The sequence below is a fragment of the Rhinopithecus roxellana genome, chromosome 20, assembly GCF_007565055.1.
Source record: "Rhinopithecus roxellana isolate Shanxi Qingling chromosome 20, ASM756505v1, whole genome shotgun sequence".
NCBI lineage: Eukaryota > Metazoa > Chordata > Mammalia > Primates > Cercopithecidae > Rhinopithecus > Rhinopithecus roxellana.
This window is the reverse complement of record NC_044568.1, coordinates 1579975-1600409: the sequence shown is the minus strand read 5'-3', so window position 1 is coordinate 1600409 and position 20435 is coordinate 1579975. Positions and strand designations below refer to the sequence as shown.

Here is a 20435-nt window from a genome sequence, read left to right as displayed (position 1 = left end):
GATACTGGCAGTGATGACTGAAAGAAAAAGTAAAGAGGTGCTCTGTTTATTAATGAGAAGGGGACAAACTGAACACTTCTTCCATCAACACAAACTTAGCCATCTCAGTCACATTCCAGAAGCTAAACTGTGTGCTATGACTTTAACAAATGTATCGGTCAAGAGGCACACTGGAAAGGGATTTAACTGTTGTCCAAGCCCTTCAGAAAGGGTCCTCCACCCTTTGAAGAATGATGAAATGAAGGGTTCTTTTTTAGCAAAACTGTCATTACATCTCCCTTACAGTTGTAGCAAAAAAACACTTCAAACATAATTTAGTACTCTGGTTTTGCTCCAGAGAAGGATCAGTGTTTACTGCATAGAGATCAAAGTATGCAGGAGGTTTTAGAATCAGCTGCTTGCTTGGCTCTCAAAACTCTTGTTCATTTTCATCAACAACCAAAGATGTAACAAACAATTTAAGAGCCAATGCCTCACCCATCACAAAGCTGTTAAATCCCCCCTAATTCACAAAATTATACTGGTGCTACAATTTTTTTTTTAAAAATTCTATATGCTTAATCAATGGAGAAATACTATAAAATCTGTTCCAAGATCTTTCTGGATTCCTTTTAAAAGATGAGTTGTTTTAGTTCCCTCAGTGACTATTGTTGCAGCATGAGCAATCGTGTGTCCTTCACATCTTGTCTTCCATGTAACTGTAGGGGCTGTTTTTAAAGAAACAGAAGCGGCAGAGCCCAGTCAAGTTCGTAGTCAAATTCTGGCTCAGGCACTTGTTAGCTGCATAACCTGGGCAAGTTAGTTAACTTTTCCTAGCCTCAATTTCACCTGTAAGTGGTGCTAATATCTACTTTCAAAGGGCTGCTGAGAGGATTAAACGTAAACTTACCTTGTGCTAGTAGTATACACTGAAGGCCTACTCCCACATCAATTTTTAAATATAGACTACATGAGTCCCAAAGTACCCAACCTGCTGCCATGGACCCTGCCCTGGATCCCACAGATTCCCAAAATTCAGTAACTAAAGTAACTCTTAGCACATTAAGAAGCTTTTAGGGCCTTGTTCTGAATTGCTGATACCCATTCATTATTAGTGGTTAAACATTTAGAATATTTTCCTTGATTAAATGAAATAAAGCACAGTGCCTGGCACATAGAAAGGGCTCTAAGTCAGCTCTCTAATGTCTACAATATGATTTGACATGCAGCTGATTTATTTTTATCATCCAGATGTAATAACACTGTGTTTGATAGAAAAACAAATATTACGGCTAGAATTGATAAAAATAACTGTGTCAACTGTGGCAGGAAAAAAAATGCGTAAATGTTGATTCAATTTCATGAGTTTTTAATTAACCCAGAAACAGAACGGCAGTAATAAACTAAACTTCGCTATTTTATCACCCAAAAAATAAAATCTTAATCCTTTTTTCACCATTGCTGTTTCCCACCAGGATCTTCCCGGGCTTCCCACAACTCCGTTAGGAGCTCAGGGGTTTGTTATTCTTTGGAAGATACCTTGCTCAAGAAATCACTCAAAAAAAGCACTGGCACTGATATGAAGGAGACAGGGAGGGGAAGAGACAGAGGAAAAAGAGAGGAGAGAGAAAGAAAATTAGCTGTCAAAAATCAACAGTGCTTACTTATTCTTTTGAAAGGAATGTACAATCAACATGCTTCCCAAGAAAGCCAATGTCAGCCAGCTGCGGTGGCTCATGCCTATAGTCCCAAGTACTCAAGAGCCTGAGGCAAGAAGATCATGTGAGTCCAGGAGTTTGAGACCAGCCTGGGTAACACACCATGATCACATTTAAAAAAAGAAGAAGAAGAAGAAAAAAAAAATAGCCTGCTCCTGTAGTCCCAGCTACTCAGGAGGCAGGAGGATTGCTTGAGCCCAGAAGTTCAGGGCCGCAGTGAGCTATCATTGTGCACTACACTCCAGAGCGAGACCTTGTCTCCTTAAAAAAAAAAAAAAAAAAAGAAAAGAAAAGAAAAGAAAAGTCCATGTCAGAGTTGAAAAACTTTAAAAAAAATTTTCTTATTCTCAACCAAGTTCCCAAGGACACTCTGAAGAGGGACATTAGACATTAGGCAAGGGCCTTTATATTATATATACCACAGGGCATCTTAAAATGTATCCATCTATCCCTATACCTCACCAGAAGTTTTTTAGCACTTCACTCTCCTGGTGTTTCAAGGACATACTCGTAAGATACAGATTTTAAAAGATTTTCTGAATATTCAAATATTTATATTCTTTACAGTTTTTCAAAGTTGAAGTCACAAGAATAAAACTTTCAAGAAGGTCATTATGTTGCCCATTACACTTCAGAGCTATGTTGTCCTGTAAGATTAAAAATTTAGTTCCTCAGTCACATTAGCCCCATTTCAAGTACTTGACGGCCACATGTGGCTAAACTTGGTCTTTACACAGACTCTACAATACAGAAAGAGAAAAAATCATATTGACAGTATGAATTGCAAGAGAAGCAGCAATTCTGGAATAGGCAGACTCTTCTGATTTTTAAATGTTGGCAGTCATTTTAAAATGTACAGGATTATAATAAAAACAGCACAGAAACCAGAGACTGGGGAGACATAAAACTAAATGCAGGTAGCATTTTGCATCGGATCCTAGAATGGAAAGTCATTAATGGAAAAACTGGTGAGGTTAGTATCATTGTTGGTTTTTCAGTTTTGACAAATGTACCATGCTAATGTAAGATGTTAATAATGGAGGAAGCTGAATGAAGCGTGTATGAGAAGTCTCTGTACAATCTTTCCAACATTTCTGTAAATCCAAAATTATTTCAAAATACAAAGTTTAGTAAATACCACCAACACCAAGTGGGCCACAGTTGCCCCTCAAGTCTCCAGTTTGTAATCTCTAACCACTGTGTGAACCCCAAACTATAAATACTACCTAGACAAATACATAGCACAGAAATAAAACAACACATTTCCATGAATCAGAAAAAATGTGAACAATTATGAAGAGAGACGTGAAAAGAAGGATGACGTGAGTGAAATCACTGGCAAAACAACAAAATGTATTCTGAAGTGACTTTCATATACTCAGCCTATCATTCTCAAGAGTTGTGGAAAAATCTAAAACAAAAACAAGAAGACTAAATATGATCATATTTTATGTAAGGCTAGAAAAAAAGTACTTACATTTAGAAATGATATAAACACTAGGTACTCAAAGATGTTGAAGAAACAAATATCCATGGATCAATCAAAAATCTAAGAATATAACCAAGTGCCCAAATTTGAGATTATAACAGCCTAAGAAACTGGACAGGGAGATATCAACGGTAGTTGGAGAGAGCCATTCGAGGATGAACTCTGAGAGGTTTAGGAAACCTGAAAGGCCTGATAAAGACATCCTTGGCTGAGAAATTGGATAAAAAAGAACAAGAATGAACATGAAAGAGATAAGAATGCTCTAAAAAGTACAAAGAGTGATGGGAAACAGGCTGGTTAGGTCAAGGGAGGTTAGATTAATGAGGGCCTTTAAAGCTAAGCAAAGGAGTTTGGTCTTGAAGCAAGAACAACTAGGGACAACTTACCATTGCTATGTGGGGGAGACGGGTGGGGAAAATAGAGTTTTAGGAAAATTAATTTGGTAACATTCCTACTAATTTGGCAATGTTGCTCCCTACATTCCACATCCTTATAACTGTCTTAGACATTCCAAGTTCAAAGCCACAACAGCACCTTCAATTCCTCTTCTGATCTCATCAGTTGCCAGTCCTGTCAATTGTATCTCACACATCTGTCACCCACCTTCTACCTCTTCTGCCAAGACCTCAGTTCAAACCCTCATGACCCTCTCTAATCTCACTTCTACTGGTGACTCTAGGCACTACTGGCAAAGTTAAGTTTCTAAAGCACAGCTTATGACCATGACATTCCAAATCCAAACACCTTTGCTGGCTTAACCAGCATGAAGCCCTGTGGCTCCCTCTATCTCCGAGCCTATATTCGGTCGCTTCCTCCCCAACTCTAGAGACAAAAGATGCATGTTGTATTCCCCATGCTATCTACCTGCCTCCTCTGCTCACAATGTCTTTCTTCTTTTAGCTCTACCTTTCAAATCCCTACCTGTCTTCTAACCAATACTTTCCATGTACAGTAGTTGATAGCTTTAAAAAATGGAAAACAAAGTGAAACAAAGCACCACGTCACTCTGCTTAAGTCTTGAATGCCTCCTAACTGCCTGTCACATAAAAAGTCCAAGCTCGTTGGTACAAACAGCACATAAATTAACCCACTTTTACCTGGCCCTACCTATCTTTTCAGCCTCAACCCTGCCCACTTATCACTGAGTATTTAATGCTCTAGGAATACCACCACTGTGTACCACATCATGTTATGGAATACCACTACTGTAAGCCACATCATGTTATTTCTTATCTCTTTGTCTTGAATCATGCTTGAACCATTTCATTCCTCTTTGAACCATTTCATTCCTTCATTCATCTTTTTTTTTGAGGGGTAAGATTATACTTTTCATAGAGCTTAAAATAAAAATTCAGAATCTCAAGGCCCAACAAGTTCAGCATCTGAGAGCTTTACACCTTTCATTACCAAGTAGTCAACTCCTGAGAGGGTGAAGAACTCCTGATTCAGGATCTGAGAGGAATTACTCTCCTGTTTCCTGAGAGGAAGTAGTCTCCTGTTTCCTTATCACTCCAGTGTCTTTTGCTTGGGGTCTAATGGGTGCTGTTCAATCTCACACAATGTGTAAGGTTTGCAATCTACTATTCTAAGTGATAATACAGAGATGGATGTCACTAGCTGCCTATAAGAAGGAATGGGGAACATTCTTCAGAGAACAAGATATAAAGGAGGCAGAACTCCCAAGGGATAGAGTGGGGTCCTAGAGGTTACCCCACACAAGAAGACTTTTAGAAGGAAGACTGAAAGAAAGGTGCCTGTGCCCCAAGAGTCAAAACAAGGGAGTACATTAGGAAGCGGTGCTTACTCTTATCCTATGAGACAGCTTTAAGGCAGCTCTGAGGCAGTGCACTATAAATGTGGTGACATACACCACAATAACCATGAAACCCCAAAGGACGACCCCAAGGTATGTCACGGAAGAAGTCTTAGCCCACCCATTTCTTTCATGCTCTTCTCTCTCCCATCCTTGAGATGAATAAAAATGCATATAAACAACCTTGCTTTAATGAAAAAAGGGATAAAAAACAGCTTTAAACAACGTACCTTTGATTTTTTGTTCAGTGGCCTAAAATAAAAACAAACAAACAAAAAACAATGTAAATATGAAACTGAAAGAAATGGACTGTTATGACAAAATGTTCATATATTACTATAAGACATATATACCTTTATTAAATGAGGAATTTCTCAAACAGATGAACTGCACAGGAAAAGATATGCAAGGAAAGCATGCTTTTCCCACAGATGTGCCCCATTATCCCTGATACTATGTTTATTAATTTAAAAAACCTACTTTTTGTGACACTAAGCATAGAAGATATCACTGTATGACAGTATATAATTTTTTAAATGGGAGGTGCACTTTTCTCATGTCCTTTAAAAATGATTTTCATACAAACTGTCACCTTTACATTAAATGGATTTAATATATTTTGTATGTTTAAATGGCTTCAAAAATTGTTGCAAGTGATAAAAAGATGAATTAAGTTTTCTGTAAGAAAAGCTGTATATAATCACTTTAGCCAAATTAGTAATAAAATTAACTCCTGGAGGTTAGGCTGCTATTGCAATTAAACTTAGTCAACTTTTAAGTATCTATGTATTTCTGAGCAGAAAAAAATTTCAAACTAATTTATCACTTCTGACACATCTGACAATCCGTTAAAATTACTGTGATCAGAAGCTGAACTGACATGAACTCCGCTTTCACTGCCTTCCAACATCTGCTCTTCATTTTCTGACACCAAAACTGAGGAGAGGGGCTTGAGGACAGCAGGGTTGCCTCGAGGTGACTAGTTCAAACTCCCAAGGGCCTCAAAAAGAACCAGACAGAAAAGCCCAAGCAAAAAATCAACCTGTTGATCAAAATCAATATTATGGGAATCCTGAAAATAACAGATACAAGAACAGGAAGGGAGGTGAGAAAAGACTATGTAACTGAATAACCAGGAGTTGTTTCCAAATGGCGATAAAGCTTTTCTTAGCTGCCATGGGGCATAATTCATTTTGCTTAGTTATATGAAATTACTGTTATCAAAGATACCATTTTAAATCATACTATTATAGATATATATGGTAAAAGCTATAGTAATTACCCTAATATTGAAGCCACACTAAACATTAATCTTTCCCCAGAAAGTCAGGGAGTCTTGATCCACCACCTAAGTGCTTTGCTAAGTTTTAGAGCACTAGTGAAATACAAAATAATGGAGGCTCATCTTTTACTCTATGGATCAAAATTTAAATTAAAAACATTTTTTTTGATGGAAAGACAATGCCAAACAACCAGTCAACTAGCTAACAACACTTTATTTGTTTCTGGAAAAATCATTTTTAAAATCTGAGAGTAGAAAAACAAGTCTTATTAGACAGAAATTAGTCTATGAACACTTTTGGGTATCAGAAATGTCTGTCAAACAGTAAGATGCATAATCTTCTGAAGCCAAAGAATTAGCAGAAAATTTCTTTTACATGTTGAAAGGCTTAAAAAAAAAAATTCAGAACATAGAAACAATAACCACATAAAAACCCAAAGTAGGCCAGGTGCAACTTGCACCTGTAATCCCAGCACTTTGGGAGGCAGAAGATAGGCAGATGCTGCCAGGAGTTTGAGACCAGCTTGGCCAATATGGCGAAACCCTGTCTCTACCAAAAAAACAAAACAAAACAAAGTATACAGTGTTGCTCTTTTAGGCCTTACAACATAAAGGATATATGCTAGAAAACTTCTTTGGAAAAAGTTGCTTCAAAACAATGGTCAGCCTCATTCAGTATTCTGTCATCTACAGAGAATGGCCCCATGGAGACACCTAAGGTGTGTCTGCCCCTAAGAATCGGATTTAATATACAGAAGGAATGAAAGTAGTATTACAGAAACCAAGAGCTCCTCATGGAATAGGAAGAAACAGAACTAAGAGTTCCACTTCTTTAAAACAGGTTTTTGTGGGCTGGTCTAGAGACCTAGTACGTTACTCAAATTATTAAAAAGAATTTTCGAGGTGGGGTCAGTCATTTTAAGAGTAATTGTCTGCACTATCCAAAACAATAGCCACTAGCCACATATGGCTACCGACCACTGAAATGTGGCCAGTCTGAACTGAGATGAGCAAATTACACACCAAATTTCTAATATTCGGTATTTTTAAAAGAATAAAAAATGCCTTAATAATATTTTATACTGACTACATGTCAAAATAGTAACTTTTTAGCTATATTAGGTTACATAAAATATATTAAAATTAATCTTGACTGGTTGTTTTCACTCTGAAATGATCTGATCATTTAAACCCTCTGGGTCTCAGTTTCCTAATCTCTCAAATGGACAAAATAATTGTCCTGCTTACCTTTCAGGGTTATTAGGAGGGTCAAATAATAAAATGTGAAAGATTTTTTTTTGAAAAACTACACACCACCACTTCAAATGTGAAGTATCACTGTAAATCCTCTCACACAGATAATTAAAAGATTCTGGCCAATCTAGAAGCAAAATGATTTCCATTTTTTAATATATTATTCTTTAAAAAAAAAAATCTGAGCTATGGTTCCACAAGCAATGATCACAACTGCAACCTTCATTACTGAAGACAGCAGTGCAGTGGCAGAGCATAGCACTCCACTTGCTTTGCCTGTCAGGCTCTGCACTGCTTGTCCCAACAACATGGTCCTGAAGCACACTTCAGTGGTTAAGACCTCAGGATCTAAAGCCTGACCGCCTACCTGGCTCTGCCACTTACACTGTGTGACCATGGTCAAATGTGTTAACTTCTCTAAAGCAACTAATCTATAGAACTGTGGCAAAAACACCCGTCTCAGAGTTGTAAGGTTAAAGGGATTTAACTCATATAAAAGCACTTAGGACAAAGCCTAACGTATAGAAAGCATCCAGCAGACATCAGCTGCTGCTGTGGTGCTGCCCGTGCTTTGGCTCAGTACCGGCTCTCACTGTTGGAAACAAGCTGACTCTACATTCATCCTGTTTCCAGGTCTTGTTTCTCTTTTTTTCTAATCATCTACAATGTCTTAACAGTGCCAAGTATTATAACCTGATATTAAGAATAAATAATTAATCTAGTTCAATTCACTGATTTTAAATGAGATACCTAGTGCTCAGAGAGCTTTCCTATGACTTAGCAATCAGCACTCAGTCTAGAATCCAGATCTGTTGACTAAAATGGGTTTTAAAAAAGAGGAAGAGAAGTGTAAGGTGCAACAAGGGGCAAGACTAAGAGAACACCTAACTGCCCTCAATGAGAGCACAACTCAGGCCTGGTCATGTTACCACCAAGGTTACTGAGAAAATTTACTAATTAAGCTGCTGAATATGATCCTCAAAAATGGCAATAAAGCTGGAAGCTCTCTAAAACCTAGGTCTCATTTAAACTTGAATTTAGTATATTTAAGTCAGTAACACCTATAAAAATCCCTTCAGCTCTTAACACAGTAACAGCAAAAAGTCCATGGATGTTGAAACATTCTCAACATCAAAAGATCCTAACTTGTATTGTTGGTTCCCCTTGGCCCTCGACCATTATATGCTTTCTAGGAACTACAACTGCATGCTTAAAGTAAAGGCTACACTAAACTATCCCTCTATAATTAACCTATTTCTCAATCTCCATTTTCCTCCTCATTACATTTCCCTTAAGATCCCTTCAAGAAATTTCTTCTAAAAACAGAACCTGGAGAGAAATCCATAGTAACCTACTGCTACTACTGTCACTCCTCTCCTTTTTTTAAAGTATAGAACCTACATTTCCATGCTCTATCAAATTATTTTCTAAGCCCAAGAATCAGAAAATAACAACCCTGGTTCTTAGATGTGAAACAGAAAAGAGTGTTATACATAATCTTTGATTAAAAGGCTTTTCAAAAAATTTTAAAAACAAAAGTCATTGGTCTCCATGTTAATTACAAATGTATTGGGGCTGAAATATAATAAAAATCATCGTTTTTAATGTGAAAAAGCTCTTTTAAAGAATTTAAATATTTAAATTAGTATTTAAATGATAGGATAATAAAAACTATCATAATGAAAATACTGTTGAAGGCCTTGATGGTGTCTAATTGTTTTTATAGGAAGTTATGTTATCTGGCTTTTTATTTAAAATAGAAAATAACCCATGGTGTTAATTTAAAAAAAAAAAAAACCACAGTGGCCACTGGGGACTATTAAATGTATGCATTTTCAGTATTCACGGCATAAGAACCTATTTTATGCCCTATTATAAAAATTATCATCATTTTCCCAATTTTAAAGTTCACCTTTATATGACAAAAAATAAAGCAAAGTATAAGCTAATGTTCTGCATGAAAAGGATAAAGTCATGGCACAGGGTTTTGGCAAAGCACCAGCTGGAGGAGAGAAATTTCAATTATATTCCTGGTTCTGTCACCATGATGAAACCAAGGTCAATCACTTAATTCATTCTAATGCTTAGGTTCCTTATATTAAAGATGAACAAATGTATTAGAACAGGTAATATCTGGCCTTTTCAAAAATAAGAAAATATAAATTACATAAAATAGACTTTTTACTGTATTGAGTTTATATGCCAACATTTATATAAATGGATCTGCCCACCTGGCTCATGTAGATATCTGCCTAGATACACCTGCTGGCTCCTACTAGAGACAAAAAAAAAACAGTTCCAGGAAACCTGTCTTAAAAACCCTATGACTCACAATTCCTCATATGGGCTATAAAGTGTGCCATTTGGGGTTTTCTTTTCTTTTCAAGAGCTATCTGGTAACACTCTATGGAAATACCAGCTGTCCTCACTTCACCAACAGGTTGTATTCAAATTCAGTTGTAAGCTGATTATTTGAAATTTGGAGAACAGTCTAATTTACAGTAGTGGCCTAGCCTGCTAAACTTAACATTTATTAGAGGTATTAAACCTTTCTTTATATTGTGTTCATTGGGCAGATACTATTGATGTGTCTATGAGACACACAGGAATACCCTATCAGTGCTGAAGATCTGGCAAAAGAAGGAAAAACTTCTTATATCCCTAAGCTTCTGATGATGGTTCTAGTAAGGACATGGTTGAGGGGAGAGACTGGAACCACGGGGTGAGACAGGAATGAAGTGGGCAACAATAAGAAAAGCTGTCACTTCAGATTTGGTGAGAAGTCAAATGGCACAATAATCACCATTCATGTGTTAGAGGCTTATTTATAAGCTGCCTACACATAAGTGACCACCTATACTGACTTGGTGATTTAGAGATTTGATTTATACAAGAATGTAAAGATGTACTTGTAACAAGTAGAGCCATTGTTGTATATGTTACAACTTTAAAATTATATTCACAAAAACACAGTATTTAAAAATATCATTCAAGTGACCCCTTTCTTAAAATTTCTCAGTAAGTAGAATAAATTCCAAACAAGTACACTTATATATTGTCTTAGGCCTCTTCTCTAGCCATTTCACCTACATTCTGACTTATCAGCTAATTCTTGAACTCCTTAGACACAGGGACCAACAGAGCCTAATTCAACACTCAGATGCTTGCCAAACTACTGAATCTTCATAAAGTACACCCGAGCATCCTTTTCAATAAACCTCTTAAGTTTCTTAGAAGCTCTTTTCATTGGGCAAACGGCCTTTCACACCATGGAACAAGAGTCTGATAAGCCTTTACCCCTTTACCTTTACTCAGACTTACAGAGGACATAACCTTCTCATAAGAAATCCCAAGCAATGACCAACCAGACTGCAAAGACTATCCTACATAAACAGCCTCTGACAGAGGCCCAAGGCGTCGGTCAATGCCAAACCATGAGAAGCCTATCAAAACCCTAACCATTTCATATACCTATGCATCCCTTCCCAGGCACCCCTAAGAGCAACCAAAAGGCAGGTGTCTAGGGCCACATCATCTCCTCTCATCTCATACTTAATTATCCTCCCTAATACTTGCTGATGACACCCCTAGGCTCAGGACATGTAGAAATGAATTATTTATCATTTCCCCTTTCCTTGTATCCCCCAGCCTGATTAACTCCTCTCAAATGTAGTCACTCATCCGGAACCTGCGAATCAATCTACGTTGACTCTCCCTCTATATCCTTTAAACAAAGTCTGGGGGTTACTTTAATAGTCCCTTCACCAGTATTTCACACTCTGGTATCTACCCCTTCTAATCCAATTCCACAATTTTCCAAGGTAAACATACTAAAATACAAACTTTTATGTCACTCTACTAAAACATTTTCAGCATTTTCCCCCAAGCCCTGAGAAAACCTCCTAGCCTTTCCCAGCTCAACTCTTCAGAGTTCCACCCTTGGTTCCCTCTCTTTCCCCCAAGTAAAACCCATCCTTTAACACATAGAGGCTACCATGTATTTCTGAGTTTTCACTGTTTGGAATCCTTTTCTATTCTGCTCCTTATTCACCTAATTTCAACTCTAAGGAAATTTCTCTGTTCCTCTGCCCCATCTCAGCCTGAGTTATGCACCTCTCTCTCTGTACTGCAACAGTTCCCCATAAATGCCTCACCTGCCACTTTTATAGTCTGTGTTTTCCCCTATTAAATAATGTGGACCTAAATATCGTGCTATAGCCTACATCCAATTCCTAGCACAATGCCTGGCTCAAAAGAGGCATATATAAGAAATCAAAATAATTTTTCATTAGAAAAGAGAATTGAAACTGTAATTTCAAAGGTCTTTTAGAACATTTTAATGTCTTGAAACCTTGACATAGTAGATGAGTGCCCATTTAGTTAACTATTATCAGCTTTTAGTATTAACAATTTGGAAAATTTTTAATAATTACAGATTTTAAAATTTTTTTTAACTTACTTTGCATTTAGTTATAGTTTCCTATACTACATTAGCTAGTTTAGAATTCCCTTGCAGTAAACAATGTCCTAGGTTTATTTTAAGGTTAATGTACACTGCAAACTTTAAAAATCAGCCCACGTACTAAATAAAGAGGGAAAAAGAAACTGACACTTTACTTCCTATTATGTCTATTATGTTTTCCTTTAATACTCTATTTCTGTATTACATATAATAACATCATCTCACTTAATTCAACCCTCATTTAACAAAACACAAGGAAACTAAGGCCCAGAGAGGCTAAATAAAATGTAAGGTCACACCATTCTATGTGCTATGTGGGAGAGTGAGATTTCAAATCCTCTGAACTTGGCTACAAATTCCACGCTCTTCCCACTTATAAAATGGTATTATTATGAAACACCTAGGAACAGCTATTTGAAAGATAAAGATCTATAAAATGTACTTACCTTTGAAAAACTATTGGCAAGAGTAATAACTATGCATTAAATTGTAGAAACTCAGCAAGTTACTTTGCATATTCAAAGACATTAAATATTAAAATGAATCTCCATTAAAACTAAAACATTAAATCAAATAAATGCCTTAAAAATCTGTAAGAGTGATTTTCTTTTTAATTCTATGTTTAAACTGCTTAAAATAAATAGTTTATACATATACTACCTTCTTTTGAGCAGCTTCCTTCTTTTTCTTGTCGTCTTTTTTCTTTTTCTTTTCTTCCATCAACTGTTCTTCTTCTTGCACTAAATCCCTGAACCACACAGTTGCAATTAACTTTCCCAAAATGTATTGAGAGATAAAAATAATGTTGCATACAGGTTCATTTTCACTTTTTCACTCTTATTAGAAGACATGGCAAATTATTATTTTATCATTCACTGAAATAAAATGCAACCTGCAACCTAACCCTAACTATATAGCCACTATATGGTACAATTCACTTTAATAAGCCACAAGTAGTACAACTTTTATCTCAATATCATATCAAAGAAGACAACCTAAAATCAGCAAATTTTACATTGGGAAACAAGCAATTTCCTCCAATCCTAGAATGTAAACTTCATTGAAGCTGGAGTTACCTTGCTACTGGCCCCAAGTATCAATTAGTAGCTAATGGCAATGCCTGAGACCTCCTCACAATCCCCTCTCACCTAGGTTTCTGGAAGCTACCTTTAGTTTTCCCTGCCCTAAATAGCTTTGTAAATATTTTTAGAACATAACTTAATAACCTTAATAATAAATAGGTGACTTGTATTTCAGCATTACAACAATTTCATATTCCACAAACATTACAAAGTATTCTATCAATTCTTAGGAAACAATCATGTACTCTTGTTTATTTTGAGATGGAGTCTTGCTCTGTCACCCAGGCTGTAATGCAGTGGCGTGATCTCTGTTCACTGCAGCCTCCGCCTCACGAGTTCAAGATATTCTCCTGCCTCAGCCTCCCAAGTAGCTGGGACTTTACAGGCGCCTGCCACCATGCCTGGCTAATTTTTGTATTTTTAGTACAGACGGGGTTTCACCAAGTTGGCCAGGCTGGTCTCAAACTCCTGACCTCAAGTGATCCGCCCACCTCGGCCTCCCAAAGTGTTGGGATTACAAGTGTGAGCCACTGCGCCCGGCCTAATAATGTATTCTTCATATTAGTTTGTTTAAATTTTTAAAATCTCAAATGGCTAAAGTTGTCAACAGAACTTGTGGTTCAGGATTTCAAAGGGACAGACTGGGCAAATGTGTTTCAGGAAACAGGTTATTACCTTTCGGGGAAAAAGATTATTACTTTTTTATTTTATTCAAAGCTGATAAGCAAAAGCAAAAGCCACCCCACCCAAGAATAAACACAAGAGCAGTCTGAAATGGATGTTTTAGGTACCATCCTTTCTGGTGGAGCTCTAGAGAGGTTCCAGAAGACCAGAGCAAGAAAGCATGAGGCAAAAAGACTGTCTAAGGAATAAAAAAGCCATAGCTACTCAACCCCTCCCACCCACTTCCCATTCAGATGTCTCCACGGCCAACAGGTAGTAGTTGCTTCTAAATGCAGCCTAAAGCCAAATAAATACTCTTTAAAGAAACAAAACCTTCCACAGGAGTCTGTTAGGTGCTTGAATGGGTTTGGTTGTCTCAGAACAAAGCCCATCTTATTGGAGGCTGCTGCCACTCCCTCTATCACACTGTAAAGTAAAGCCTGCCAATCAACACCCTTCACACAGATCAGCCTTCCCATTCACGGAAGGAGTCTACTGGGCAAAGAAACCTTTGCAAAGCTGGAAGAAATTCACTCCAGCTACCTATACTCATCACCAAGTCTAGACCCTAAACCTTCATTCATAATACCAACAACCAAAATCACCAGTTACCCAAAGAAAAGCATCACACAAAATGAAAATACCTAACTCTGCCCTGAGGAAGTTTTTCAGAGAGGACACTAAGAATATCAGGCAGACAAGGAGAGGTTAAGAGATATGAACTAGACATTTGGGAAGCTGCACATTATTTATCCAGGCTGGAATGCATATGGCAGTAGGGATGTTGAAGAAGATAAAAGGAGAAAGATAGGCAGGTGTCTAAGAAACTGGAAGGGGTTGCTACAGGTGCACTGCAATGAGATTAAACAAAATTTAAGTTGGCTTTGCTGATGGAACAGACTGAGAGGAGATGCAGACATTGAAAAAGGAAATGAATGACATTATGCACAATTGATAAAAACTTAGTAAAGTATAAGACTACTAAAATCAGCTAAAAGGATAACTGGAAGAAGAGTATGGTAACTGTTGCTATATTTCGCTATCATTTTGTTACAAGCAGAACTGTCATGTGGCTAATGGAGTAACATAACAGATTCCTGCCAACTGTGGCAATGACTCACTCTCTCTTGAATTCTGTGTGCAGGAGGTAGTAAGACTGAACAAGCTCACTCACAGTACAAACCCAGGGAAGGCAAGGAGCAAGACAGCCACAGCATACGAGAGCAGCAGAGTAAAATCAGTAAACAACGGCAACTAGGTTACACCACTGTCATGTTACCTACCCCGAGACACGCAGAAGTCAAGATTAAAAGCTGATAACTAGCTCAAAATACTTAATCTTCTTCAGTCTGTTTCTTCATGAAAAAACGGGGGACAAATGACCATACATGTCAATGTCTTAGTATTTTTACAAGAATTAGGACTGCTTACTTAGCACAAAGCTTATCTAGTAAGCACTCGATTGCCTAGTCATGAATCCAACTCACCAGTCCTCAGTGGCACCCAAAAGGTTGTCTTTACCCTACTTGTGTCAAAATATCACAGGTACTTATTCAGAAACATCTAGCATCTTCAGCATTTGTTCTTCATGTTCTGCTGTGAATTACAGACATGTCCTTTTCTGATCTATGTCACTATAATTTTACTCCATGTAATGGTCTCTATCTGGAGTATTTTGTCCTTTCTCAAACTTCATTTTCAAGACTTTTTGATGAGGTTACTAGCAAGTGTTTTCCTGGCCAAAAATTTCCCCCTTAGTACTTAAAAGATGTACCACACATTTCTTCTCAAGGAAATATCACAATATCAGTTGATACTGTAAGCACAAAGGGGAGTAAGTTCTGTTCTTCAACACCATCATCACAGCCAACCAGTCATACTTTTTCCCGTATCTCCTCCTTCAGAAAGCCAACTGAAAAAACAAACAAACAAACAAACAAACAAACAAACAAAAAAACTTGTGCCCAAACACGTCAGCTTCCAGGAGTTAAATGTTCATAGAGACTCAGTTAAGACATCTGACTATATCATTTACCACAACTATCAAGAGGAGTAAGGGCTGATGGATTTGAAAGGCCTAAGTGGGCCACTCTGTTTGATGCACCTGCCACCAAGACAACATTCCAATTAGCAATCATTCATGCCCTGAAGGCTACTTTGCAGGATACCTCACATCTGTAGGTTCTGTGAATCTACCTCGTCTGTAAAAACCAGACTCCCCTTTTATCAGAACTTGACTTATGTCCTTCATTTCATGTATAAAGCCTTTGAGGTGGCCTGTAAAAGTCAATGACACTGAGGGAACTTTCTAGGAAGATGGAAATGTTTTCTAACTTGATTGGAGTGGTAGTTATAAGGGTGTATACATTTGTCAAATCATTTACCTATACACTCAACGTTTAAATGTTACTGTATGTAAATTGTATTTTAAAGTTGATTTCATACATTGACTAGGGGAAATGCAATATCTGGATCTGAAAAAACAAATAGATCAAGATTAGGATGGTACATTAAACACAACAAATCAAGCTAAGCTTCAAATTTTGCCCACATCTTCCAGTAGCCACTACAAATGATTTACTTGTACTGTTCAAGAATGCGTTTCTGGCCAGGTATGGCGGCTCAGGCCTGTAATCCCAGCAGTCTGGGAGGCCAGGAGTTTGCGAACGGAATAAGCAACCTAATGAGAGTCTGTCTCTATTTAAAGGGCCTATCAAGGCAGCAGGGTACACCTCGGGGCGAGAATGCCCCTTCCTATTCTTGTGCTTCCTGACACTTGCTGGTCAATTTTTCCCACATTCTCAGCACTGAATATCATTAAAATTAATCCCTTCTGAAGGGTACTCTTGTACACGCTATTGGAAGTATGTATGAAGTAGCACTAAGCTTCTAGTGAGCAATTTGGAAGTATCTATTCACAACGAATTTTTAAATGTCACTATCTTATAATCCATCAATTCAAATCTAATCCTCTGAAAAAGGAACTGTACAAAGATAGACACTGCAGCATAAAATCATCACCAAAAACCAATCAACAGGGAAAAGTTAGATCATCCTGTAATCACACCAAGGAATATTACACAGTAATTTTAAAGTGGGGCAGGGGGTAGATTTCCATGGTGTACAGAACCAGCTCCCAATAGAAACCTCAAGCACTAAACTTATTTATTTACTTAAGAGATGAAGTCTCACTCTGTTGCCCTGAGCTGGAGTGAGGTGGTGCTGGTCTCAAATTCCTGAGCTCAAGGAACCCTCCTACCTCGGCCTACCAAAGTACTGGGATTACAGGGGTGAGCCACTGTACTCAGCCAGGAAACATGATTTTTTTGTAGGAAAAAAGTTTCTACAATTTTGTAGGAACAACTGAACACATCTGAAGAAAACAAACATTTGGTACAGGTTGTAAACAAGAGTAGTGAAATAAGACAGGTGTAAGAGCTGTTTCAACTGTGGAAGGCTTTATGGAGCAGTAAGAAGTTGATTTGGCTCTTGCAAAAGAGGCAAGATTTTTTAGGAGCACAGAAAGGTGTGGGCACAAGTGAAGTATGGAGACTTGTCAGCATGACAACTGCAGGGACCAGCATTGACTGGAATTGAAAAAGGGAGGGAAAGTGTTGGGTAAGAATAGACAATAAATTGGCAAAAACAGGGTGAGAAGACTGTTGGCGAAAATCTAAGTGAATGTGTAGTTCCCCAAACTACCACAGTGGCAGTGAAAAAAGAAAGCAAAGAATAAATCTGAGATAATTCAAAATATCCTAACAATTAGCTAGGGGTGGTGGTGCATACCTGTAGTCTCAGCTACACGCGAGGCTGAGGCCCAAGAATCAACTGAGCCTAGGAGTTGGAAGCTGCAGTGAGCTATGATTGTGCCACTGCATGCCACCCTGGGCGACAGAGGGAGAAATGACAATAATGTGACAAGGGGTTAGGTGTCTCTATTTTGCTTTAGGAGACAGAAAACAGGAGGTAACTTTCCTGAGGGCCTATCAGTCAGCAACACACCACAAGCCAGCCCATCCTCACACAGAAGCCAGCCCATCCTCACACAGACGCCAAATGTACGTTACAAGCTAGAAATAAAAATACACTTCATATCTTCTGCCAAAAAACATTCTGTTCTCCTACTTTCTCCCCTGCAGATCCCACCTTCTTCTACTTCCTTCCAGTCTTCCTCTTTTCCCATTTGATTGCCACCCCCCATTCCTTTTCTCATTTTTATCCTCCTACCTAAATTAATCACCAAAACCAGTCTAGCACTACACAACAGGAAGTCACTAGTAACCTTCAAAACTATAGAATTCACCAGACAGTAGAGATGAAAACTGAACTGGAGCAAAAATAGGTAAGGAAGTTGGAGATTTGGATCAGTTTTTCAAAAGCTTCAGCTGTAAAATGAACAGAATAGGATAAAATGAAGTTTTGTATATTTTTTTAAAGTAAGGAAAACTAATAGTTATCTGCAAGTGGAAAGGGGTCATCGTATCGAAGGGTGGGGAACATGCTATTTACAATAACTGACAATTATCTGCAAATACAGTAGTTAAATAAAATGGATACATCCTTAAAATGGAATATTATGCAGCTGCAAAAGAAAGGTCTCCTCTACATCCAGATGTGAAAGGATCAGGAAGGCTTAAAGTTAACTGGAAAAACAAAACAAAATCTAAGGCTCAGTGTGCTATCTTTTTGTGTTGGGAGGGATTACATGTCCTTGCATGTGCATAAAGAAATTCTGGAGATGTATATATATACAAATTAATAAAAAATATATATTTGTGACAGAGTCTGATGAGAAGAGAGGACAACAGACAGAGTGGCAGCAATGCTGTATATTTCTTACCTTAGCTTTAGCTGGCATGTCTTCCCCTTAGGAAGGAAGGAGAATAGCATACAAACAGATAGCAGTAAGGATCCAGATGACAGTATGGATCTCAAAAAGTGGGAAGTTGAGCTTGAAAGGGGGTTCTACTAGCACCATAATTTGAGCAATAAATTATGCTAACAAAAAATTACAAACAACTGAATAAAATAAGAACCCATGGGTCCATACTGATATGAATGAATGACTCGGTGAGTGAATGGGGAGAAGTACCAAATCTTACAGTAAAATATCAACTAATGTAAGAAGAATGGTTGACTTTAAAAATCACTATTTGGCCCTACTGATTAAGGTAAGCACATTGACGAGAAACAAGACATGTACGTACTCTCACTAAAGTATCTCCCAACAATAATGTTATTAATTACAAAGTGAAAAATACTAACTTTACAGAGATGAAACTTGACACAGACCACCTTACCCAAGCAGTTGAAGTTAACCATCACCAATAATGGGATAAAAGGATATCAGGCAGCTCCTGACATGATGTACTGAGAACACCACATCAGTTCTGCACTATTCCTGCCAAAACAGCATAACCTGATCAGGTCATAGGAAATATCAGACAAATACAGACTGAGGGACATTCTACAAAGTTACTAGCCTGTATTCTTTAAAAATATCAAGGTCCTGAAGAACAGAAACTAAGAAACTTCCAGAATGCAGGAAACTAAACAAACATGAAAACTAAATGCTACTTGTGATCTTGGATTGAAGACCTGACCAGGAAAAAATAAATTTTGTTTGGCTCTAAAGAGAATTATTGAGACAACCGGCAAAATTTGAGTAAGATCTGTAGATCTGCTATTAAGACTGTGCCAATGTTACAGTGCCCATTTTCATAATGGTACTGTAGTTACCAAGAAAATAACTTTGACTAAGTGTTTAGGAGTAAAGGGGTATCATGTCTGTAAGTTACTCTTAAATGGTAAAAATTAGTATGTATAAAAAACAGGGGGAATAAAGTAAATGTGATTAAATGTTAATATTTGAGGATTAAGGGTTAAGGATATTCAGAAGTTCTTTGTTCTATTCTTTCATTTCTCTACATCTGAAATTAATTCAAAATAAAAAGCTCTGCAGGGCACAGTGGCTCATGCCTGCAATTCTAGCACTTTGGGAGGCCAAGGCAGATTGCTTGGGCCCAGGAGTTCAAGACCAGCCTGGGCAATATGGCAAAACCCTCTCTCTACAAATATACAAAAATTAAGTGGGTGTGGTGGTGCATGCCTGTAGTCCCAACTACTCAAGAGGATGAGGTGGGAAGATCATTTGAGCCTGGGAAGCAGAGGCTGCACAGTGAGCTAAGATCATTCCACACTGCGCTCCAGCCTGGGTGACAGAGTAAAGCCCTTTCTCAAAAATAATAAATTAATTAAAAGCTCAGATTGAGGAAAGTTGGTGAGTTCAGAAACTCAGAAAATAAGATACTCCACCATAAGGACAAAAACACTTGCAATTTACAAAGGATTCTGAGATACTATCCATTTTGAACTCACAACCTTGAAACAAGGCACTGGTATTACTCCCCTTTGACAGTTAAAGAAATTGAGGATCAGAAAGTCCTAATGCCTTGTTAGATGGTACAAGACTGTGGTAAAGTTAACCCAAAACTCAGTCTGCTAAATCTACCCACCCAAATCCTACTCTTCTTTTAAGGCTTAATTTCTAATTCCTTCATGATTCTTTCCAATCCAAACAAACCTCACCCTCGACCTCTAATTAAACAATACTCATTTTCTAATTGTTTTATTTTATTTGAGACAGCATCTTGCTCTGTCACCCAGGCTGGAGTGCAATGGCTCGATCTC

The 20435-nt window shown here is 37.7% G+C and overlaps 1 protein-coding gene across 10 annotated transcripts in view; it reads right to left on the bottom strand.

The window, feature by feature from the left end:
* Positions 1-20435, bottom strand: part of TNRC6A (trinucleotide repeat containing adaptor 6A) — a 101496-nt gene that overhangs the window by 67517 nt on the left and 13544 nt on the right. For 5 of the 10 annotated variants that reach the window (XM_030925138.1, XM_030925129.1, XM_030925132.1 and 2 more), the window contains exon 3: positions 5230-5251. The exons of 1 other annotated variant lie outside the window; for it this stretch is intronic. In XM_030925138.1, coding sequence (XP_030780998.1) covers positions 5230-5251 — 22 coding nt within the window. Of the gene's footprint in view, positions 1-5229; positions 5252-9766; positions 9811-12657; positions 12746-20435 lie in introns of those variants that run through there. 4 more of the 10 variants (XM_030925133.1, XM_030925134.1, XM_030925130.1 and 1 more) reach the window with 4 other exon arrangements.